General features: G+C 38.3%; 1 protein-coding gene across 1 annotated transcript in view; it reads left to right on the forward strand.

The window, feature by feature from the left end:
• Nucleotides 1–26324, forward strand: part of USH2A (usherin) — a 746622-nt gene that overhangs the window by 546484 nt on the left and 173814 nt on the right. Inside the window, exons 48-49 of the mRNA XM_070602521.1 lie at nucleotides 10628–10826; nucleotides 14474–14642. Coding sequence (XP_070458622.1) covers nucleotides 10628–10826; nucleotides 14474–14642 — 368 coding nt within the window. The remainder of the gene's footprint in view (nucleotides 1–10627; nucleotides 10827–14473; nucleotides 14643–26324) is intronic.

Raw genomic sequence — 26324 nt, forward strand, 5'->3', positions numbered from 1 at the left:
AATAGCTTTGTAGAGCCTGAATTGATTTACACTCTTTCATTTCTGATATTGGTAGTAAGTGTATTCTTTCTTTCTTAGTCAGTCTAGAGTTCTGTCAATTTTGTGAATCTTTTTCAAAGAATCATCTTTTGATTTTATTACTTTTCTCTATTTTTTTCTGTTTTCCATTTCATTGATTTCTGCTTTCTACTGATTTCTTTCTTTTTCTTGCTTTGAGTTTAACTTGCTTTTCTTTTTTTAGTTTCTTAAAGAGGAAAGTTTATATTATTGATTTGAGACCTTTTTTCTTTCTAACGATAAGCATTTAAAGCTATGAATTTTCCTCTAAGCCCTGCTTCTGATGAATCTCACAAATTTTGAAATGTTGCATTTCATTTTGCTTAATTCAAAGTGCTTTTTTATTTCCTTGATACTTCCTCCTTGACTCATGAATTATTTAGAAAGGAGTTGTCTAATTTCCAAATATTTTGTGATTTTTCAGGTGTATTTAAGATGTGAATTTCTAGTACAATTCTGTTATGGTCTGAAAATATAGTTTTATGAGTTCAATTCTTTTAAGTTAGTTAACGTTTATTTTATGACCTTTCATGGTAAATATTCTATGTATACTTGAAAAGACTGTGTATTCTGCTATTGTCAGAGTGTTTTGTAAATGCCAATTAGGTCAAGTTGAGTGATAGTGACGTTCAGGTTATCTATACACTACTGATTTTATGCCTACTTGTTCTATCAATTACTGTGAAAGGAGTGTTGAATTTTCCAAATCTAATTGTGCAGCTGTCTATTTCTTTTCTATTACTATCAGTTTTTCCCCATGTATTTTGATGCTTTATTGTTAGGGGCATACATGTTTAGGATTGTTATATCTTAGTAAACTGACCCTTTTATCATTGTGTGATATCCCTTTTTCTTCCTGACAATTTCCTTATTATCAAGCATATTTTATCTGATATTAATATAGCCACTCCAACTTTATTTTGATTAGTGTAATTTTGAGTGATTTTAGATTGTTTCCTGGACATGTTGAATATTAGGTTGTGGTCATCTGAGTTCTGCTAAAACTCCTCCGAAGAAGGTTGAAATTTTGTTTGTTTCAGCAGGTGATCAACTGCTCAGACTCAAATTCTGTCTTGCCTTATGTGGTTAGTGGCTCTAGTGTCATTTCATTTTTCAAAAGCTTTGCTATGCCACTTTACGTTTGTCCCATGCATGAAACTCTCAGTTGCTAATCTGACATTTGGCTAAGGGATTGTGTAATAGTTCAGACCTGAAGGTCTTGGCTTTGGTGCTCGGATTTCCTATGCCTGTGAGGTGACCATACATGTGCAGCTTTGAGTTGAGTGGGGACGTGTGTTGGTTCACACACAGAATTAGAAGGTCACCTGGCTTTTTCTACTCTGAGATTTCTCCCACATTTTCCAGCTCCCATGGACTTCCTTTCCAAGATCTTTAGCTCGAAAGACATGACTTCTCATGGAATTTTCGCTTCCCAAGCTACCTCACAGTGTACAGAAATGGGGAGTTTGGGGGGCAATAAGATGAGAGAAAATAGACAAAAAAATAACGGAGATTTCCCCCATACACACATTCTTTGGACCACATGGACCCCTTTTCCTGGTTCCTCTGGACAGAAAGATAGGTTTTTCTTGGGTTTTAGATTCCCATTTGGCGACAGCTGCTGTTGTGCAGCTCCTTGTCTGGAATCAGAGCATGGCCCAGAGGAAAAAAGAGAGAATAAAACAAAACAGAGATTTCCCTCACACTCTCTGGTTTGTAAGCCTTTTTGTACTCTGGCCAGAAGGAATGAGTTTCTCTCACAAATTTTGCTTGCCCAGTACACAGTTTCACACTGGGTCTGCTCTTGGGTTAAAGATGGGAGATAAAAGAGGGGAAAAAATGGGAAACTCATCCTGTAATGTTTATTCTTCATGTCTTGGCTCCCGACTGATCTGCCTTTCTCAAGTGGCTACTTTTTGTAATTTGTGCACTTTTCAGTCGTAATTGGTAGGAGACAGAGGCTGTGATAGGCTTACTCCGTACGGGCCAGCAAAGAACGTTCCCCTCTACCATATTTTTCTTTATTTCAGTGCCTTCGTCAACTTTATTTTCTCTCTTTTCTTTTGGTCAGAGATCTAGCACGAACTTTACAGAAATCATTCACAAACAGATATTGGCATGTGAAATCTTTCCTTTTTTTAAATGATCCATTGCATCCAAGCAACATTTTCCAAAGGCGAGACTCTAACGAGCCGGTATAGGCTGCCAAGCCATTAATCAAAATTACCCCAACACCAAAGCAGTTAGCCTCCTGTGTGAATCTTATTGTTTGCATAATTTCATTAGACTCTGGCAATGTATACTTGTTAGCTATGTTTCTGTTTTGGTTAAAAAATCTTTTTATAATGCCACATGCAAAATCAAATGTGAAATCCTTCCAGGTGTCAGTAGACTGAGTTTATTTCTATAACATTTAACAAGATCCAGTTTCTAATAAGACATGTATTTCGTAGATGTTTTTTGTTTACTTTTGCTAAAATGTAGTTGTCGGTAAAATTTAACTTTCATATATTTTAATGACACACACAGACAGCGTACCGGCCTGTCTGATTATAAGCATGAAGTGCATCAACTCAGCTTTGTCTTTGGCCTTAACTTATACCTTGCTTTTGACTACATCCTCTCCAGTACACGCACTTAGGAGTGTTTTTCCTATTATCTGCAAACCAAAGATGCCATAGCACACAAATGTAGAAAGCTCAGATGAGCCCTTCTTGTTTTCTAAGTTGCTCCTCCAGAAACAATTTCTACCTCGCCTTTTCCATACTTGTCATATTATCATCAGCTGCTTCTATGTCCCCAAAGAATACTAACTACTGATCAATAGCCCGGACATGTCTGGCCATGGCCTACACGTGCCCTGGGTAGTTCATTTATTTGCCTTGGTGGATTTGCTAGAGTGGAATTTAATCAATAGCTAATTCATTAATTCTGGTCCTCAAGAATGTAGACTACGCTGGATGAAGATAGCTGGCTGCCTCTGGCTTTGATTGAAATATGACAAACACTGCAGCTGACAGCTTCCCTGGGCACTGGCTGCCTGTGAAGTTTGTTTATTCCTTCTCCATGAATGGATCAGCCATGAGGAAAACATAAACAAGGAAGAGATTTTATTACATTACTCTAGTATTCCAAAACGCATGATTTCCAGGCATGAGGCTCAAGGGAAAACAGAGAGGGAACGCAGATGATGTCTTTCATTGCCTTTAATTGGAAGCACGGCAGTCTTTTTCATTCCAAGTGAGTTTGGGGCTGTATTATTGATGAGAAGTCTGCGGTATAATGTCTTTGCAGCATTCACAAATAATTGTTTAAAAATTTGCCTCAAGCTGCTGAAGGATATAAATGATATTTTTACACGCCAACTTTCGGAAGTCTTTATGATACCAACATAGGCTGTGTGTCTCTAAATGAAGCTTACACCACTCCCATCGTGTATGAATCCCCCCATATTTTCAAATTAATTAGCTTGGGTTTGAGTATAGCAAAGGAGGTGACAGCTTGTAGAGAAAGAATATCCCCCTTTTTGCCTCACCATATTTGAGGTGAAAATTTGAGGCCTCCATTATTTTATACTATGACATTGGATATCAGAAAATGTCTTCTAGCCTTGATTTTCCCTCCCTGATTTTTTCAGTGATTGATAGCTTGAATACTGAAGTAATAATTTTACAATTTTGTTTAAAAAAATGAGCCATGCTTTAGTTTATTTTTCCTAATAGAGAGAATGTTGGGCTGTAGATGTAAAATCAAATCAACTGTTCCTTACCCGTATTCTAAACTTTCTGTCTCAGCAGCATGGATAATTGGAGACAGCTTTTCATTTGGTCTGGAATTTTCTGGTCAAGTCTTTAAAGGACATGAGAAGACCTCTTGAAAGATAATTTGGAGTATAGTTAGTACTGTCGTACAATTCTAATCAATACTATTATAATCATAAGGGCTTTCAGGAAATATTGTTTTGATGGCCAATGAGTTCTGATTATCAAACTCATGTTTGACTAGGAGAGCTTGCAGGATATTGAGCTTATTCTGAAGACTTGCCATCACTACTTCCATTTCCTCACCTCCCTCACTTTCACAAACGCCTTCTAACTTCTCCACCTCTTGTAGCTCCCACAGAAGTGGCTCACTGAGGTGGCCTTTGGGCGTCTCCAAAATCCGCCTCTTCCTCCTAATTCACTTTGGTCTTTACCTGCCACCTGACCCTGGCTCTCTGAACTCTCATTGGTTTCTTTTATTGGTTCTATTCCAAATCCATTCATTAATTGTGGGTGTCCTCAGCAGAAAAGCTCTCCCTCCTTATCAGATAGTTCAGGCATTTTCACAGTTTCAGTCATACTGATGTCTCAAAGATCTCTGGCCCTGTTTTCTCCCTAAACTCTAGTCTCTTATATCCAGTTGCCTATTGATTTTCTGAACTGATATCCACCTATCATTTCCATAACCTCAAGCTTCAGAAGTTAATTCCTATCTAATTCATCTTTTCCTACATCAATTTCTGCATATCCATCACCATCCTGCATATTATCCACACATATATCTTTGAATTTTTTTAATCCTCTGAGTTCAGTAAATGTCAATTTTAGTATATTTTCTTTTGGAGCATCTCCTCATGTGTGTTCCTCTTCTCCATTTCCACCATGACCACTCTAATTCATGCTTTTATCACTTAAGTTTATGTAACTCTCTTAATTCAATGAGATACAAAGAGGAAAATTCTTTACTTTTTGCCTACTTGCTGCCTTAAACATAATCTTCTGGCTGTCCTCTCGTCAACTCTTGAAAACTTCTTAGGTACATCGTATGGCTTTCCAATTATTTTTAGTTACGAGTCTCACTTTGGTAATTAAGATTCACGATCCAGTATTTAAAAAGTCCATTCTATCTCCAGCAAAATAGTAAGCTCATATGTGGTTCAAAGACTCTACCATTTCGCAGGCTCAGACCTGATCACAGCTTGCCCTTCCCTCCTCTTTGCTCGTTCTCTCCTATTCCCTTTCATCCAATGAGTCTCTTCTCAATGTTATTATTTTGCTTCCATCACTGGGTGGCCATCAAAGCCATCTGCATGGCAGGTGACACTTTCTTCTACAATTGTATGTTTTCCTTGTGAGGTTCCATGAGGATCTCCCCATAGGCAAGTTCCCTGATGTGAGTGTTGTCCTCCACAGCTGATCTCCTGTGGTACCAACGGAACATAGCATCCCAAAGACTCTTCCTGCTGGAGCCCCCTCATCCCAGAAGGCTGCCATCATGAGCAGTGTACCTTCAAGGTGGCTCAAGCCCAGCCATCTTTCAAGGCATCTAGTGGCTCATGAGGAGCTCACTCATCTGCGCCATGCTAAAGATTGATAGTGTGACACTCATTTTACCCCATCGTTGCAGCTGCTCTGGCCACTATCTGGCCATCAGGATTCTCTAACTGAGAAGCAAGTACCTTTTCTTTGCTCATATAGACTACCAAACCCTATGTCAAGCTGTCCCCAGACTCCTTACTATACTCCCCTCCAGAGACATTAGCAGATTGGGCCCAGACATTTCTGCAGCTCAGTAAGTACCAACCATCTGAAGCAAGTGCTTCCAATTTCTCTTCTTCCAGTTTCTCTGAGTGATGTATTTGGAGCGTCTCCTCAGCCTAGGGTATGTGGGGCAGGGAGAAGTCTAAGGGATGGATTTGATGTCACTCTTTACTAAGTAAATAACTCCACTTTAACTCCATGGCTCAAAAACCTCCAATGGATTTCCAATGCACTCAAAAATGAATCCAAAGTTATTTCTATGTTCCACAAAATCCTGTATGATCTGCAATCCCCCATCCCACCCTCCCAACACCCAACGGATCTCATTGTCCAACACTCTGTCTCTTGCTCGGGCCAGTCCTGTCCTACTAGATTCTCTGACAGCCCTTTGACAAGCCAAGCACGTGGATGCCTTCAAGCCTCTGCACCTCCTGTTCCTTCTGCCTGGACACTCTTCTTGGCTGTCTTCATCCCTTCTTTCAGATTTCTGCACAGAAGAGTGAAGCCTTCTCAGACCACCAAGCGGATAGATACTTTTGTGTTTGTTTACTGTCCATCTTCCCCCAGCAAAATGCAAGCTTTATGAAAGAAGGGAATTTATTGACTTTGCTCACTGATAAATATCAAACAACACTGGCATATGGGAGGTACTTAGTAAATATTCTTCAAAGTTCCTACTTCCCAAAACTCTCCTAGAATTCTGTTTATTTTTGGTTGGTTTGGGGGATGGATCAATGTTAAAGGGCAGTTTTATCCTCAGAATTCAGCAGAATCTTGCTGTTCCCTTTAGAAGCGACGTACTTATCACTCCTAAATGGAGGAACTCATCAGTGTCATCCTCAGTTTGAGGGTATAGTTGAAATTCCTAAATAAGAGGAAAACCCCATTCAACATTCTTTCACACTTGAATTACTAATGGGTCTCACTGACATTTCTCTCTCCCCATGGTCTCTTCCTCCCTAATTGGCCAGGTTATTAATTCTGATGGGGTGTTTTTGTTCTGCTGGTGACAACACTGCACAATTATCTTATTTCACTATAAAACTCCTCAACACGGTATTTGAAGGGCTCCACAAACTTTCTTCCTATATTCAAATCGACCTCTCATTATTGCTGAAGGTAGATTATTCACTCATCAATCTGGTCACATTACTTTTCCACATAGGGCTAGGCTGATTCCCACCTCTTACTTTTTTATTTTTTTAAATAATTCTATTTAATTAATTTTCAGGTCACATTGGTTTATAACATTATATAAATTTCAGGTGTACATCGTTTCGTTTCAACTTCTCTATAGACTACATCACGTTCACCACCAAAGGCTAGTTGCCATCTGTCACTGTACATGTGTGCTCCTTTATTCCTTTCCCTCTCTCCTCTCTCCCTTCCTATCTGTTGTGTTTGTTTGTTGTTGTTTTATCTTCCATGAAACTGTGAAATGACGTGGTATTTGGCTTTCTCCATCTGACTATTTTGCTTAGCATAATACCCTCAAGGTCCGTCCATGTTGTCGCAAATTGCAAGATTTCATCTTTTTTATGGCTGAGTAGTATTCCAACCTCTTACTTTTGCTTATGTTGATCTTCTGGTCCAGAATTCCTCGCATCTTCTTGTTTACCAATTCAAGTCCACATCCACTTCTCCCATGAAACCCTCATTGTTTAGTTTAGGACACAGTGATCTTTGTTTATGTGTTTTTGTAATACTTGAAGCCCGAACTACACATGACAACATTTGATTTTACGTTGCTCTAAAACATTTGACATGCTTCATCTAGGCATGTTTTATATGCCCTAATACTCAAGGATACAGGGTTTCTTTTTTTTAAAGATTGGCACCTGAGCTAACATCTTTTGCCAATCCTTTTTTTTCTTTTTCTTCTTCTTCTTTTTCTCCCCAAATCCCCCCAGTGCGTAGTTGTATATTTTAGTTGTAGGTCCCTCTAGTTGTGGCATGTGGGACACCACCTCAGCATGGCTTGATGAGCGGTGCCATGTCCACACCCAGGATATGAACTGGCAAAACCCTGGGCCACTGAAGCAGAATGCGCAAACTTAACCTCTCAGCCATGGGGCAAGCCCCAGACACAGGGTTTTGTCTTTTAACTTTTTACTTACTGAAAGTTATGTTAAACATTCTAGTAGATAATTAAATATTCGAGGACTTGCGTGAAAAGCAGAGAGCTAATATTTTCACCATATTACGTTTAGTTAGTCTTAGATTGAAAGTGTCCTGATCCTTTTTGGTAACCATAATCTGGAACAGTATTGAAGAACTTGGATATTACAAAAATGATTGACAAAAATGACGAAGTTGAATAGGGGAAAAAAATGGCCTGTGTAAATAAGATCAGGGAATCTGGAACTGCTTAATCTATAACAATTTAGACTGACATCTTAAAGTATATGAAGATTTTTTTTCCCCTTTGGCCCAAGAGAACATTTTGACAAGATAGTGATAAAAGAGTAGAATGTTAAAGAGCGCCAGTGGGGAACATAGCTCTTCATAAAAATTCGCTCTGGGGGCCAACCCAGTGGTGCAGCGGTTAAGTGCGCACATTCTGCTTCAGCGGCCTGGGGTTCGCTGGTTTGAATCCCGGGTGCAGACATGGCACCACTTGGGAAGCCATGCTGTGGTAGGTGTCCCACATATAAAGTAGAGGAAGATGGGCACGGATGTTAGCTCAGGGCCAGTCTACCTCAGCAAAAAGAGGAGGATTGGCAGCAGGTGTTAGCTCAGGGCTAATCTTAAAAAAAAAAAAAAATTTGTCTGAGCTGTATCGTTTTAATATTCACCCACATAAAGGTAGATACTAAAGAAATGATGTTCTCATACTCCTTTCTATCCTCAATGTTATTTTTCACTTCTTGAAGTAATAACTGGAGGTGATGATTATTGTAGTGGTGGCCACAGTGGTATATAGTCGTAAGAGAGAGAGAATAGTAAATCTACTAACAACTTGACAGAATTAAAAAGAAACGGCTACGACTAGACTGTCTGAACACTCAATGAATCCATGTACCAAACTGTGTGTAGATAGCACAGTTTTCATAGGAAACTTTATTAAGGTAGCTTAAACGCCAGTCCACGGTGCTCTAGAAGCTAAATAAACTCTAATTTTTACTTTATGAACAAACCTACATAAAAAGATCTATTCAAGGATTCAAAGTCTATATATGTTTCTGCATGAGCATACAATCTTTAGTAATCTATACCAAAAAGCTTCACTTGGTTTCCCCAATATTTAACATTTAATCGCATGGTTTAAGAATGTTTCTATTATTTCACTCTTAAACATCAAAGCAATCAAACCATTAATCCAGTTAATAATGGTACACATTTCTCAGAGATATCTTTCATTTCAAATTAGCAAAAAATTTTTTTTCTTTTTTTGCTGGGGATGGTTAGCCCTGAGCTAACATCTGTGCCAATCTTCCTCCACCTTTTTATATGTGGGTTGCTGCCACAGCATGGCTGATGAGTGGTGTAGGTCCAAGCCCAGGATCCGAACCCGTGAACCCAGACCGAACCCAGAACCAGAAGTGGAGTGTGCTGAACTTTAAATACTATGCCACAGGGCTGGCCCCATAACCGAAAAACTTTTCAATGTCATTCTCATTGGTTCTAATGAGAGATGTAGAGGTGTTAAACCCAGTATTCTTCTTTGATTATTATTCTTCTTTTTCCTTTTGTACCTGACTCACATCCTCAAAAGCAAAACTGTTCATGCCATCCCTAATAAGATAGGTGGTCTCGCTTCACATTGATGCTGTGCAAGAAAGAGAAGTTACAGTGACATCATGTCTACGTGGTATTTTCTAGACTTCAGTATTTCTCTGGCTTTTGTGGAAAAGTCAGCCTCTTGAATGTCACTTAAATGTAGTCTTTTCTGTAGTTGACTATCCAATGAACACAAAAAAGACATCTGTATAATGTGGAATTAATTTTGAGAGTTGGATAAAGCCCTTAGAATAATAATGGTGACTATACAAGTCACCTATGAAACTATTCTCTCATGGGTGGCATTAATTTCCTATCTACAGAGTCATATTAGTGAATGTGTTATGTTTGTAGCCCCAAGAAAATGAAATAATAATTTTCTTTTTTTTTTAATCAGTCTATTAAAATGTCAAGGTTTATCTTGACTGCTGCTTTTTAATGTAAATGTTTGGGCTTAATTGAATTCCTAATATGTGATGTCACTTGGAATTCTGATAGGGTCCACTAATTTTCCCTGTAGAGATATATTTCTTCTTAAAATGAAAGGAATAACAAAAATATTATTTTACACAATGGTGGGAAAGTGGTCAACATAAGTCATTATGAGATTTTTACTGTAAAATCTTGACAGTGTAGGGACTAAGCTCATTTGCGCTTCTTCCTCTCCCAAGTAGCTACTGGAATGTTTTAGCTGTAAAGTTACCATGTAACTATTTCTGATTGTTTATTTGTTATAGTTGGAAATTCAAGAACTATTAAAGAGACTCAATCTTGAATGTCAGAGTTCCACCCTCTTTTTTTGAGAATAAGAATAAAAATAATTATTTTATATTCATCTACTGTTTTGCACATAGTAGGCTTTCCTTGCCATGATAAATTGCAAGAATAAGGGGTCACGTCCAAACCTCTGGGGCTTCATTAAAAACTTTAACTCCTTTCTGCTTATCAAACAGAGGTTATAAAAAAAGTGCTAAAAATAGGACATGTATGTCATCTAAGCTGTATCATTCTGGCAAGTAGACCTCAGTGCAGAATTGAAGTTCTATAACATTCACCTGAGAGCAAATCATTTCATTTGGGTTGACTCCTCTGTGAACACCTTTATGTTACGATCTCATTCAGTACAGCCAATGAATGTGGTAGTAGCATATATGAGTATATATGTATTAGCATATACATATTCTTTGCTGCAGCTTTTTAATTAGGAAGTTGTTGATGAAATAGACCTTTTGACCATTCTGGAAGATTAATTGAAAAGTAGATGAGGCTGACAGCAGCAATGTTAAGTGTTGTCTTTCCAGAAGTATTGATTATTCTATCCATTGCAGATCCCTTCATATTGATTGGATGTCTCCAGGGAAACCGAATGGCATCATTCTTGGATATGAGCTCTTACGGAGAACATGGCATTCTTGCCCTAAAACCCAGAAGTTAATGAGGGACCACAGTGCTGAGCTCTGTATGGCAGTGAAGTGTCAGACACCTGAAACTATGTGTGGACACAGGTGCTATTCTCCTGAAGCCAAGGTAAATCAAACTAGTCAGTGAAATATGTTTTTCTGACTAAGCATCCACGTGAAATCACTTGCTTCTTAAACCATAGTTTATCATGATCACTATTTCCACTAGTCTATCAAGAAGACCCCGTGGAAATGGAAGGATGCTTATAAAAATCCTATCTTCCTCATGAGCATTTTTGCCGTCTCATTTTTCATCACCTTCCCCGGAAATATTAGTTTATTGCAATGATAAGGAGCCTCCTGAATTTGTGTTTGACTGAATGACTCGAATTTTCTTTACAACAAATCCATTCAGCTACAAGTGGGTGTTTATTTAAATGACACTGATGAGTAACTGTGAAGAGGACCTTGCATGGTTTGTCAGAAATATTTTAAAGTTATGGCCGTTTACAGATTAATGCTCATATTAGTTACAGTTTAGGAATCAGATCGATAATACAGCCAGACAGAGGAGTTTGTAAATGGCTTTTATTGACAAACGATGCAGAAAATCCTTAATTTGAAGGTAGGATTTCATATCATGAAATAATGTTCCTATTTGTCAACAACAATATCTGGCATTTAATGACTAAAGCTGCTACTAAATTCAAAGGATTCACAGCAAAAGGACACAGTAATTAAGAAAGTGCGTTATTGAAGCAATATGAATAAAATACAAATTATTATGGCTGACACTGGCTGAGCAGTAATTATTATCTCAGAAATATCATAAAACTAGCAATTACTAACTATATATTTTTTTTACACTTAAGCTCCAGAATTGTCACTATGCCTAAGTTTTACGTCATTTCAGTCCATTAAATGCACGCTGTCTGATGAGCGTATTTTCATAAAGTGAAACTAAATTTAGGATTTCTGGGAGGAAAAATGCTGGAATAAATCTGCCCATTAAAAACGCTCTCCAGGAGAAAGAAAGATGGTTCTGATGTATTAAACAAAGTCTTACTTTTATTTTAAAGATTAAGGACGCACACAGGTATTGTCAGTGAAAGAGAATAAAGGAAGTCAACTAAAATTTCAAGAGAAAAAAATTGCTTGTAAATTCCTGTTTGGGGTATACTATGAATATACACATCCTGAGTGAGAAGTTGGAGAGAGGTAGAAAAGAGACTTATTGTGAGTGTAAGGACTTTTCGGCTAAATCACTATAAACGTAAGAAGGACCTGAAATACACAAGCTTCACCATGTGGTTACTGCCAGGTTCTCAAACCCCATTGAGCATCAGACCTGGAGAGTTTGTTAAAACACAGATTGTGCCCAGAGGCTCTGATTCAGTAAGTCTGGGGTGGGGTGTGAGAATTTGCATTTCTAACAAGTTCCCAGGTGATGCTTCTGCATCTAGTCCGGGGACCACACTTTGAGAATCACTAGATTACAGAATTCCTTTTGGAAACCGTGTAGCAAGGAACAGGCTATTAGCTATACAATATGGCTATACAACCGGCTAATAGCTAGATACAATATAATATGAATATTAGCTATACAATTATCTGCTCAAGTAGTTGCCATTTCTATGCATGTTTTCCGAGACAACCAGCTTGAAGACTGATTTAGAAGATTAAGAAATATTCTGTTTATGGGGAGACCTCCTAAGAGAAATAATTGCTTGAAAATGTCCCCCTTGGGACCCATTGATGATCTAGACCAGAGTGAGTTAGTAGAAAGCCACAAGTTTCACGTGACAGAAGGAGCCTGGGGATGGCAGTGACAAAGAGAGAATGGAAGTGAACCAGTCCTAATAGCCCAACACTAAATAAATATTTGGGCGAAAATTTCAAAAGAGCATGATAAGTACTAGAGAAGCTTGCTGAAGGAAAAGATGAGATGTGCCAAAGTGTCCAGAAACACTGTATGTGAACGGGACGTTAATAAATGCTTTAAGACAATACAACAACGGGCAAGATTTTGGGTCACTATCATAAAACAAGAGGGAGATATGTGTTGTTTTATCCTGAATGCAAAATGCCCAGCCTTCCTAAATCCCAAATAAACGCACAGAGGTTTTTTCCTTAACTCTTAAAAATGGGGCATAATTTTGAGGCTGGCCCAGAGGCGTAGTGCTTAAATTTGCACACTCCGCTTCAGTGGCCCAGGGTTTGCCGGAGCAGATCCTGGGTGTGGGAACTACACACCACTCATCAAACCATGCTGTGGCAGCATCCTACGTCCAAAATAGAGGAAGATTGACAACAGATGTTAGCTCAGGGCCAATCTGCCTCACCAAAAAAAAGATCGGACATAATTTCAAAGTTTACTTTGCACACAGAATATGGCATCAAAAGGAAGGCTCACTCAAAAAAATTTATCCTTGGAATTAGACTAATTTTGAATCCTTGTTGCTAATAACTAAACACAGCACAGGAAATTCATTTCAGTTGGTTTAACAGGACCAATTAAGGAACCAGAGGGATAGACTCTGAATTTAAGAGCCCAATTTCTTCGCTCTGTGGTAACTTTTTAAAAATGAATGAAGTACTAAGCTAGTGGCCCTTTTGATGATGGAGAGATTCCTCATTCTACTGCCCTCGTATTGAGCTTGATTCAAATGTTGGTGAAGGCTGGAAGTAGCAATGAGCAGAAAGGAAAAGAGAAACAACTCTTAAATGGTGGTTGATTTTGCCTGCCACAGGAAGCATCTATCTTTTTTAGTGTAACTTATGCCAAGTATAGGTTCTGAGGCCGTATTTCAGCAACTATTCAAGGTTTCATTTGTTATATACACAGAGTGTCAGTCTCTCAGACCTCAGGTAGGCACGCAAATAATTATTTGATTGTTCAAGCACATAATTTCTTCCACAGCTCCTGGAGAAAACACCTTGTTAAGAGGGCTTTTCAAAATTAATTTCCATATAAATTTCCTCTTTTTTTAATGTGGAGATATATATATAAAAAAATAAATATTGGACTTCATTGAGATTGCTTTGTCTGAAGATTGGGTTCATAAATAACTGATCACAAAAATTATAAGGGAAATGCAATTTATTTTAAAAAAAGAAAGATCAGTGAGAGACAGGTTTCTGTGGATGTGGTGTTTTCAAATGGAACAATCATTAAAATAAAAACATATATATGAAGAAATTGTTCATTGACAATTCTAAATCATCTTTGCATTGGAAGCACTGACATTCAAAAGGTAATTCATATTTATAGAATATTATGATAGAGCACAAGGCATGGTTGAAGCCTAAAAATGCTACATTGTATCAAATAGCATTTATGTAATTTCATGCTGAAAAAATGATTTTGGTTTTTGGTTTTTGGTGAAGAAGTTTCTCCCTGAGCTAACGTCCTTTGCCAATCATCCTCTTTTTTTTGCTTGAGGAAGATTAGCCCTAAGCTAACATCTGTGCCCATCTTCCTCTACTTTGTATGTGGGATGCCTCCACAGCATGGCTGGTCAATGCATTAGGTCCATGCCCAGCATCTGAACCAGTGACCCTGGGCCGCCAAAGCAGAGTGCATGGAACTTTAACCACTTGACCACGGGATGGCTCTGAAAATATATTTTTTAAACTTTTGACTTTTTATCAGGAGTATGCTACATTTGATCTCAGATCAAGGCCTTATTAGAAAACAAATATATCACATAACAGATGGTGGTATGATACTCTTAATTTAACAGCTCTTTCTTCAAACATGATCCCCACTTGCAGGTTTGCTGTAATGGAGTTCTCCATGACCCCCAGCCTGGACACAGCTGTTGTGAAGAGAAGTATATCCCATTTATTCTGAATTCAAGCGGAGTTTGTTGCAGTGGCCGAATACAAGAGGCGAGACCAAACCACCAGTGTTGCTCTGGGTACTACGTTAGAATTTTACCAGGTGAGTGTCACGTCCAGGCGAGAAGCAGAAAATGCAAACACGATTTATGTCAGTGAACTTTTACAAGCTCCTCTCCAACAAAAACTGAACCACTAACACGTAGCCAGTGGCCCACTTTAAATATCAATTCTTCTTGCAGCTTTGTTGAAATATAAGCAAGGATGGGTACAAAATTGACAGGGACTACAGGGGACTTCTGGAATCTACTACACAAGGAAATATGTCTGGATAGCTGAGTAACTCCCTTTATTTTATTCTCATGGCTAAATATTTTCACCGTAAACACTGTGAATTTCTACGTGTTCCACTCCCTGAAGCTATTCTCCATTTCCTCCATTTCTATTCTGAGCAAAGCGTTCACAGTTCCTGGATAGATTATTACCACAAATTCCACTTATCTGAGACTAGTCCTCTGTCAGGCTAGGTGGGGCTGAAAGAGGGATACACCAAAGAGTGGCAAACAGGGATTTTTCCCTCCTCAGCTTTTTTTGCTTCCTTCTATCTATCAGACAATTGAATAAGCCATTTTCCAAATTTCAACCACACAAAACCATTGTCCAGTGAATGCAATTGAGAATAAAAATAATAACAATTAGTATTAATAAAACAGCAAGCCTCTGGCAGGCTCTGTGTTAAAAGCTTTATGTATGATACCCTTTATATCTTCCACCTCTATAGGAGATGGGTATTTTAAATCTTAAGTTTGAAAATAAGGAAAGAGGTTTAGAGAGGATTATAAACATGCCCAGATTCACATAGATGGGCATGGAAGAGCTGAAATGCAAATCTCAGTGTGTCCCTCTAAAATCTATGCTCTTTTAAGTACTCTGGCTTGTTCTTATATAACTGAAATTGGCTCAACACAAGGTTGACATAAGGGAAGCCATATTGTAGAAAAGAGACCGTGTTGTAACTTTGAATGACCTCTGACTAACTAACTCAGCTGGATATGCACCCTCCAGGAGATCCACATGTTCTGTAGATTTAGGACCCCTGCTTGTGCTTATACCTCCCAGCTGCGATAAGACGATAGCTTCATTCTTTTGAGTTCCTTAGGAATATGATGACCCCCAAACAGAGAGTCTATGCTGATAGCCATCATCAAGGACAAGTGAAAGATCTCGTGTGGCCACTCCCAGTCTGTAACACCAGAGGGTCAACATTCCTACCCCCTCCCCTATAACCCACTGGCCTATAGAACTGCTTCAAGATTCTGCACCCCCATTAGGATGGTTCTTTTGCACATTAGTTGACCATCTTCCCTCTTGCTAGCAAGCTATAATAAATGCCCTTTCTCTGCCACCATCTTGCCTCTTGATGATTGGCTTTTGTCTTGCGGCGGGCAGATCATACCCATTGTGCAGTAAGGTAACCATAACATGTTAATATGTATTAACATAGTTTTTTGACTGACTATTCCAAACTTCAAACATCTTCATTACTGCCACAGTCGATTACTATCTATCCTGGAAAAAACATTGAGAACACAGATTTTTTTTTTAATTGAGGTAGTATTGGTTTATAACATTATATAAGTTGTCGGTGTACAACAGTATAATTTGGCATCTGTCTTTGGCATGCTCACCACCAAAAGTCTAGCATGAAATTTATGCCAAACGTCTAGTTAACTCAAGTATTGTTCAATGTATCTTTGTGTTTGGTATAAATATATCCTTCCAAGGCATGTGAAAGGAGAAATTGTCTCACGGAGCATCTCTTTTGCAAAACACTAGAGCAAAAAGGGAAGGTGAAGTGATTAAATACTATGCAAGTTTATTCAAGGCAAAGATTCTCTTTTCTTTGTAATTGTCCCTTAAAAATAATAGAAAAATCTGTCCTTATAGCAGTACTGTTATTTCTGATTCTTTCATAATTAGTATTTTCATAAAATACTTTCATAATTGAATATCTCTTAATCAGCTAGATTTTCCAAGTAAGAAAACACAACGGTGATGGAAACAAGGATTTTGTAGAAGTGTTAACTTCTTTATGCTACAAATTATAGTGTTAGCAACAATCAAACATTGTCAAATGTTTTACTCTCTCAAAATAATTTACAGTTTTGGAGTTTTTAACTATGTGTTATATCTTCGCTCCCCTGCAAAGAATTGCCTTGCAAATTATAATTACAGAGATGAGATGGAAATTTTCTGTTGTCCCATTCTTCCCATTCTTCAGACCAATAGACCACATTAGGCTTTTCTCTAAGTCTAGCATAGAACTAAATGATAGTGTTCTCATCTCTAAGTCATATGAAAATTTTTGATATTATGACTTGTAATTAACCGTTCAAACTCTGAGAAATATCCTCTGTCCCCTAAAATTGATGAAAAATACTTGGTTGCATTTATCATGGTGATTAACTCTTGTTGCCTTTCTCAATCTGTACAAAAAATGCGAGATTTTAAACTAAGAAAACAATCTACTTTTGTTCTATTTTGAAACAAAATCTCACATTTTTTTCCTGAAAATGAAATAAACCCTGGTTGCTCAAAGGTCATTTATTGATATTACACAAAACTTTTTAATAAGTAATTTTTAAAACAAGAGTTTTTAAAGCCTCTATGATCTGTATATTGACACATGCTCACTCAGACCTCAAGCATTTTAATATCTACCAAACTTGAGCATGGCCCACATTCGGATTCCATTTAAGTAGTTCATTTTTCATAGTATTAGAATACCTCCCTTGGTGTCAAGAAAAAAACAATGCAATCTCATAGGATAATCAAAAAGAGTGTTTTGCTCCAATCATTAGTCTCCATGTACCTAAACGAAGACAATGTATTGTCATCTGCATCTTCGGCCAATGGTCTTTGTTAACTAGTCTAACACCATTTACAACAAGAAAGAAAGGATAGTGACCCCAAACCGTCTTATATCTAAATGTAATTCAGGTTCGATCAGTAGTCTGCCAGATCAAGGCTGAGATGGGGTATAGGCATTTTGGTATTTAAGTCTGAAATATTGGTTAATAATATTTACTTCATTTTTTTCTCACAGTTTTCCTCCGTAGCACCACATAGTAAACAGCAGCAGAAAAAGGAATGCTCATTCCACTCCCCTTTTTTTATAAATATGCTAATGACCTGAAGCTAAATGTTAATGTGGGTCATTCTTTGATAAGAATAACAATTAACTGTGAAGCCTGCATGGTCGCTTTTAAAGAGAAAACATTTTCAAGCCTCTTGTGAAATAGATTCATTTTGAGAGGTTAATGAGAAGGTGACTGATCCTTGTATCTTATGTCTAATAGCCCTTTTTTGAGGAGAAAAAAATCAGTTTTACTTTTCATTGATATAATCCACATCTCTTTTTTATGAAGCTTCATCTTCTGTCAGTCACTGAATAAGATTCTGAGGGATTCAGGGAGCCATGGCTAACACATCCAAACCAATTAGTATTTTTATACTCAAAAGTGACTTCAAAAAAAAAATTGTTGGTTTTCCCCAATATAGACGTGTACGCTATGTTTTCTTTAAGCCCGCCATTGTCCTAAGGGATGTTTAATTTACTGGTGCTGCCCCTGGACCATGTGACATAGCATGTTAAAGCAAGTTTGCCAACAAGGAGCACTGTGTTCTCTAGCTGTAAAGATTTAAGAAATATGGCAACTACATTTGAGACCAAACAGGAAAATCCTTTTACCCAGAGGAATGTAACAAATTCAGTAACTTTGCTGTTCACGGTAAGCTCATTAGCCTTCATTGGCCTCTAGCAGAATCATCATGAAAAGTTTAGTAAGTCCTCTTCTGCTTATAGATACTATGTTGTGGGATCCTTTCAAAGACTATTGTCACCACTCTAAAAGGGGGTCCTCTGCCTGATGTTTACATAAAAAGCCAATAATTACGCCATTGGCTTTTGAGAAAAGAAAAGGTTTTATTGCAAGGTCAACCAGCAAGGAGACAGGAAGCAAGACCCTCAAATCTGTCTCCCCTATCCAGAGTTTGGGGCAAAATTTAAGAGGTTAGGGCAAATGGGCTGATACACGGAAGTGCCAGTGGGGCAAGTTTCGATGGGAAAGCTTTAAACATTTATGGTAAGGTGTGGAAAGGAACTTTAACACTGGCTCTTCCTAGACAATGGACCCCTCGTTTCTGATAAGAGTCTGACTTTCAAGTTCCGGTTGTATGCTGGTCCTTTTGATTCCATAGGGAAAGAATCTTTGGTTCCAGGTGTTATTTCGGGTCAAGATTTTCTCCTCTGTGCATGCTCTGGCTATGCAGCTTGCATTTTTTGCTCACTGCCCCTGAAAAATGACCCTTAATCCCTCTGTTGGTAAGATGGGGTCAGGTTGAACTGGTCCCAGAGGGCTCATGATTACATTTTCAGCTAAGCCGACTGTCCTCTGAATTCTAGGAATTCAATCTTGAGAGAAAATTGAGTATGCCTTGGCCCACTCCTAAATATTTTCTCTAGAGAAATGAAAACTTATGCTTACACAAAAATCTTCACATGAATGTTTATAGCCATTCTATTCATATTTGCCAAAAACTAGAACGAGCCTAAATGTCCCTCAGTGGGCAAACTAGTACATCCACACACAGGAATACTACCCAGCAATCAAAAGGAACAAACCATTGAGATGTACCAAAAAGGCATTATGCTGAGTGAAAGAAACCAATCTCAAAAAGTTACACTCTGCGAGATTCCATTTACATGACATACATGAAAAAACAAGCTATAGTGATGGAGAACAAATCAGTGATTGCCGAGAAAGGATAATGGGTGGGAGGAAGGTGTTGACCGTTAAGGGGTTTTGGGGGATGATGAAACTCTTTTGTATCTGATTGTATCCTTGTGTTAAAATTCATAGACTATGCATCCAAAGGAGGTGAATTTTAACTGGATGATATTTTTTAAAATAAATTTTATAAAAAGGAGTATGTCTTAGCATTCTGTTTCCGTTTTACAAATAGGAAAAATGAGACATATGGCCAAGTTACACAGCTAGTCAAGATTAGAATTTTCATGATCAAATATGAGATTGAGCCATTAGAGATATTATGTTATATAATAATGCGATGACTTCATACATGTCACAATATGTTCTTCTGGTATATTGGTAGAACAGAAAGAAAGCAAATATATCTCCCTTGAAATTATATTGAAAATCCCTATTAAAAGGAAAGCAAAAATGTCCTACTCAGACTAGACTCTGTATTTCCAGTAATAGCTTATGTGATCATATTCTAATAAAGGAAAAAATTCAGTATAGTATTTTGATGGTTTTTTGCTGAATAATTAGCAGATAATATCATGGGGTTTGGAGTCAAACTGCCTCTCTTCACATCTCATTTCTTTGACTTATTAGTTGTTTGGTCTTCATTAAGTTACTTGAACTAAGTAATATTAGTGGGAGACTATTGTCTCTAACGAATACTGAGCTCCTGAGTTATAACCCCTAAGCTTGCCCTATCTTTCATGGGCAGATAGAAGGAAAGGTTTACAGTAATTGGGGAGCCTAAGAGTAAAGGAAGTTAACAGGCATCCTTTAAGTGACAGAAGATAGTCTCTAATGAATCATTCCAGAGCAAAGACTCGGGTGTGTCCACTTTTATCAGATCCTATAAAGGGGCAATGGGTTCACAAAAGCCAGGAATCAAATATCTAATGGACATTGAAATCCTATGAGACCAAGGATCCTCATTGATTCTTGTTGATTCTGTGAGATTGGGCAATCCTTTATCTAAGCTGACTTTTGGCAATTGACTGAGGAAAGTCATGAACAGCTTGAAGGGAAAGAGACTTTCCATTTTGCATGATGTCACAGTCTAGAATGCAGTTTGTTCTGAAAAAATTGACATTTTGAGACTTTGTGCTACCACTGTCAACAAATATAGAGAATTAATTTTTTTTTAAAGATTTTTTAATTTTTTTTTCCTTTTTCTCCCCAAAGCCCCCTGGTACATAGTTGTATATTCTTCGTTGTGGGTCCTTCCAGTTGTGGCACGTGGGACGCCGCCTCAGCTTGGCTTGATGAGCAGTGCCATGTCCACGCCCAGGATTCGAACCAACGAAACACTGGGCCGCCTGCAGCAGAGCGCGTGAACTTAACCACTCGGCCACGGGGCCGGCCCCAATTTTTTTTTTTTTTAAGATTGGCACCTGAGCTAACAACTGTTGCCAATGTTTTTTTCTTTTTTCTTTTTTGGCTTTTATTTCCCCAAACCCCCCCATACACAGTTGTATATCTTAGTTGCAGGTCCTTCTAGTTGTGGGATGTGGTACGCCGCCTCTACGTGGCCTGACGAGCGGTGCCATGTCCACGCCCAGGATCCAAACCCTGGGCCGCCACAGCGGAGCACGAGAGCTTAACCACTCGGCCACAGAGCTGGCCCCAGAATTAATTTTTTAAGACTCTCTGGGGAACATAATGAGATCATCCACACATTGTATAGGAGTGGGGTTTTAAAGAGGAAATCAAATACCTTCAATATGTTAGTTTCGTAGGTCTACCATAACAATTACCACATATTTACTGGCTTAAAACAGCACAAATTTATTATCTTACATTTTTTTCAAGGTCAGAAATTCCAAATGGGTGTCGCTGGGCTAAAATCAAGGTGTTGGCCAGGTTGTGTTCTCTTCTGGAGAAGAGAATCCATTTTCTTCCCTTTTCCGCCTCCTAGAGGCTAACCACATTCCTTGGCTAGTCGTCCCCTTCCATCCCTCAGGCCTGCAATGGCCAGTCAAGCCTTTCTTATATCACATTATCAAACTTCATTCCATCTGCTATTTTAATTCCCTTTTGCCATGTTCCAGGATTGAGGTTCCAGGTTCCAGGATTGAGACACGGACATCTTTGGGAGGCCATATTCTGCCTACCATGCTAAGGTTATGGCTAAGTAATTGTAGGAATTAAGAGGGTGTTTCCATACACTCTTGGGATATAACAGTCCCAATGCTAAAAGATACTGTGAGTCTGAGTGTAAGAAAAACTGCTGAGCATAGATCTATTACTCCAAATTAAGCAGCTGTCTCAGGTATTGGAGATAGGATGGTGTTCAGGCTGGGAACTACCGGGAAGTCAGGAAGCACAATCCTGTTAATGGCCCTTAAATCTTGGACAATGTGGTATACAAGTCATTTATCTTTTTGATGGAATGAATAGGATATTATAAGAATTACTACTGGGGATAAGTCCTTTCTGGAGTTAAGGGGGTATGATGAACCACAGTTATTCAATAACCGCCATTTTTTTAAACAGGTTTTGGGCCAGTTTCAAGAAGGTCATGGCCAGATTTATAGAGACCTTTAAGGATTTAGCCTCTTCTGTGAATCCCATATCTGAACTGTCCTTGCCCCCGAGGCTCTTGAAGATAATAGATTCAAGGTCTGAAATGTTGGTCATGGAGGCATCAAGTAGTGGGTAATCAATCTGTGCCATCATCAAATTATAGACTGGGGATTCATCTCCTGGGAGTTCCAGAAAGAGGCTTTGGGGTCCACATTTAATACTGGCATCATATTTACAAAGCGGATCTCCTCCCACCAGATGCTCTGGGGTGGAATTACTAAATCGAAAGGTGTATTGAATCAAGAGATGATGAAAAAAGACAGAGGCATGAGCCAGCCCTGATGGCCTAGTGGTTAATGTTTCGCACTTTTACCGATTCCACTGCCTGGATTCATTTCCTGATAGCAGAACCACATCACCCGTCTGTCAGTTGCTATGCTGTGGTGGTGGCTCACACAGAAGAGCTAGAAGGACTTACAGCTAGGATATACAAACGTGCACTGGGGCTTTGGGGAGAAAAAACAACAGCAAAGGCAGAGTCTGAGAGGTATTTGAAATTTCTACCACTAAGATGGTTTGGTTATTCCTGGGAAGGAATGATGGAAAAGTAGTAGAATTTATGGTAGATAATGTAGCCTCAATATCAACTAGATATGAAATCTTCAATTTCTACAATTGCATGGAAATTTCTCTGTTTTGTGTTAAGGGAAATTATGGAGAGACCAGAGCAGCTACTTTCTCAGAGACGGAATGTGCTGTCAACATTTGTCCTTTTCCCTTCTCAATTCTATCCTTCTAGCTGAAGTAGAGTGAGTGTTCTTTGAATGTCCCTTTTCCTTACAATACTGGCAGCTGTCTTTGAGTCAACTAGACATAGAGGTGTCCTTGTTCTTGGCTTTATCTAACTGTGTAATCTGAAATGCTATTAATTTTGTCTGATGTTTTTTCTTTTTTTGGAGCTAAAGCATCTTCCAAGTGCTCAGCAAGCTCTTGTAATTTAGAGAGGAGGGACAGCCTGCCGTCCTATCTTCTGTTTTCTGGGAAGTTGTGGTGTCTTCTTCTCTTCTGTTGAGACCAGAGCATTCTTGGAGGGTGATAGTTAAGTGGTCTCTGAAACCAGGCGTGGAATTATGTTTTCCCTTTTTATGAAACTGGATTTTTTTATTGTGGTAAAATATATACAACATAAAATTTATCTTTTTAACCGTTTTAGGCACACAGTTTAGTGGCATTAAATACATTCACATGGCTGTGCAATCATCACCACCACATCTCCAGAACATGTTTGTCTTCTCAAGCTGAAACTCTGTACTCATTTAACTTGAACTCCCCCTTCTCCCTCATCCCTAAGCCCTGGCAACCACCATTCTGTTTCCTGTCTTTATGAATTTGACTACTTTAGGTACCTCATGTAAGTGGAATCATATAATATTTGTGCTTTTGTGACCAGCTTATTTCGCTTAACATAATGTTTTCAAGGTTCATCCGTGTTGTAGCATGTGTCAGAATTTCATTCCTCTTTCAGGCTGAATAATATTCCATTGTGTGTATATAGCATGTTTTGTTTATCTATTCATCTATTGATAGACTTTTGGGTTGTTTTCACCTTTTGACTATTGTGAATAATGCTGCTATGAATATTGATGTACAAATATCTGTTTGAGTCCGTGCTTTCAGTTCTTTTAGCTGTATGCCCAGAAGTGGAATTCCTGAATCATATGATAATTCTACGTTTAATTTTGTGTGTGTATGTGTGAGGAAGATTGTCCCTGAGCTAACATCTGTGTCAATCTTCCTCTATTTTATGTGGGATGCTGCCACAGTGTGGCTGGACGAGCAATCCTAGGTCTGCACCCAGGATCCGAATCTGTGAACTCCAGGCCACCAAAGCAGAGCATGCAAACTTAACCACTACACCACTGGACTGGCCCTATGTTTAATTTTTTGAGGAACTGCCATGGTGCTTGCCACAGCAGCTGCACCATTTTACATTACAAACAGCAGCGCATGGGGTTCCAATTTCTCCACTTCCTTGCTAACACTTATTTTCTGAGGGTTTTTTTTAATAACAGCCGTCCTACTGTGGTTTTGATATGCATTTCCCTAATAATTAGTCATATTGAGCATCTTTTCAGGTGCTTATTGGCCATCTGTACATCTTCTTTGGAGATATGTCTATATGAATCCTTTGCCCATTTTTTAAACTGAATTGTTTGTGTTTTTGTTGTTAAGTTGTTGGAGTTCTTTATATATTCTGGATATTAATCCATTATAAGATATATGATTTGAAAATACTTTCTCCCATGGGTTGCATTTTACTCAGTTGAATGTGTCTTTAGATGCATAACACTTTTTTTTTTTTTTTTAAAGATTTTATTTTTTCCTTTTTCTCCCCAAAGCCCCCCGGTACCTAGTTGTGTATTCTTCGTTGTGGGTTCTTCTAGTTGTGGCATGTGGGACGCTGCCTCAGCGTGGTCTGACGAGCAGTGCCATGTCCGCGCCCAGGATTCGAACTAAGGAAACACCGGGCCTCCTGCAGCGGAGCGCGCGAACTTAACCACTCGGCCACGGGGCCAGCCCCAGATGCATAACACTTTTTAACTTTTTTTTCTTTTGCAGGGGGGAAGATTTGTCCTTCATTAATGTCTCTTGCCAATCTTCCTCCTTTTTTCCTCCCCTGCAAAGCTCCAGTACATAGTTGGGTATAGTTGTAAGTTGTTCTGGTTCTTCTATAGGAGCCGCTACCACAGCACGAGCACTGACAGACAAGTGGTGTGGTTCCGTGCCCAGGAACTGAACCCAGGCTGCTGAAGCAGAGCACACCGAACCCCAACCACTAGGCTATCAGGGCTGGCTCAACACTTTTTACTTTTGATGAAGTCCAATTCATCTATTTTTCTTTTGTTGCCTGTGCTTTTGGTGCTATATTCAAGAAATCCTTGCCAAATCCAGTGCCATTAAACTTTTCCCCTGTGTTTTATTCTAAGAATTTTATAGTTTTAGCTTTCACATTTAGGTCTTGGGTCCATTTTGAATTAATTTTTGTATACGGTATAAGACAAGAGTTCAGCTTCATTCTTTGCATTTGAATATCTGGTTTTCCCAACACCATTTGTTGAAAGGATGGTTCTTTCCCCATTAAATGGTCTTGGCATCCTTATTGAAAATCATTTGATCTTATAAGGGAAGTTTTATTTCTGGGCTCTCTATTCTATTCTGTTGGTCTAGATGCCTGTCTTTACACCAGGACCACACTGTTTTGAATACAGCTTTGTTGTAAGTTTTGAAATTGGGAAGCGTGAGACCTCCAACTTCATTCCTTTTCAAGACTGTTTTGGCTAGTTGGGGCCCCTCGAGATTCCATTTGCATCTCAGGATGGATTTTTCTATTTCTGAAAAAGCATTGTTGGGATTTTTGATAGAGAGTGTGTTGAATTGTAGATCACTTTGGCCAGTATTGATGTCTTAACAATGTTGTCTTCTAATTCATGAACATGGGATGTCCTTCTATTTATTTGTGTCTTCTTTAATTTCTTTCAGCGGAATTTTGCAGTTTTCAGTGTATAATTATTTCACCTCCTTGTTTAAGCTTATTCTTAAATATTTTTTATACTATTATAAATGGAATTGTTTTTTTAAATTCCTTTTCATATTGTTCATTCTTAGTGTATAGAAATATAACTGATTCTTGTATGTTAATTTTGTATCCTGCTTCTTTGCTGAATTCATTTATTAGTTTTAACAAAGTTTTTTGTGTGTGGAATCTTTAGGGTTTTATACATATGAGATTGTATTGTCTGTGATCAGAGATAATTTCATTTTTTCCCTTTCAATTTGGATGCCTTTCTCCCTTTTTCTTGCCTAATTACGCTGGCTATAACTTCCAATATTACGTTGAATAGAAGTGGCAAATTCACAGCATCCTTGTCTTCTTTCTATCTTAGAAGAAAGGCTTTCACTGTTGAATACAATGATAGCCGTGAATTTTTCATATATGCCCTTTATTATGTTGAGTTGTTTCCTTCTATTCATAGTTTGTTGACGTTTTTATCATAGAATAGTGCTGGATTTTGTCAAATGCTTTTTCTGCATCAGTTGAGTTGACCTTTTGTCTTCTTCCATTCTGTTAATATGGTGCATTACAGCGATTGATTTTTGTATGTTGAATCATTCTTGCATTCCAGGAATAAATCTCTCTTGGTCATGTTGTATAATCTTTTCAATGTGCTATTGAATTCAATTTGTTGGCGTTTTGTTGAGGATTTTTGCATTGATATTCATAAGTGATATTGGCCTGTAGTTTTCTTTTGTTGAAGTGTCTTTGCCTAGTTTTAATATCAGGGTAATACAGGTCTCATATATTGAGTTAGGAAGTGTTTCTTCCTCTTCAATTTTTTGGAAGAGTTTGAGAAGGATTGATGCTAATTCTTCTTTAAATG

Source organism: Equus przewalskii, chromosome 31 (genome assembly GCF_037783145.1).
Source record: "Equus przewalskii isolate Varuska chromosome 31, EquPr2, whole genome shotgun sequence".
NCBI lineage: Eukaryota > Metazoa > Chordata > Mammalia > Perissodactyla > Equidae > Equus > Equus przewalskii.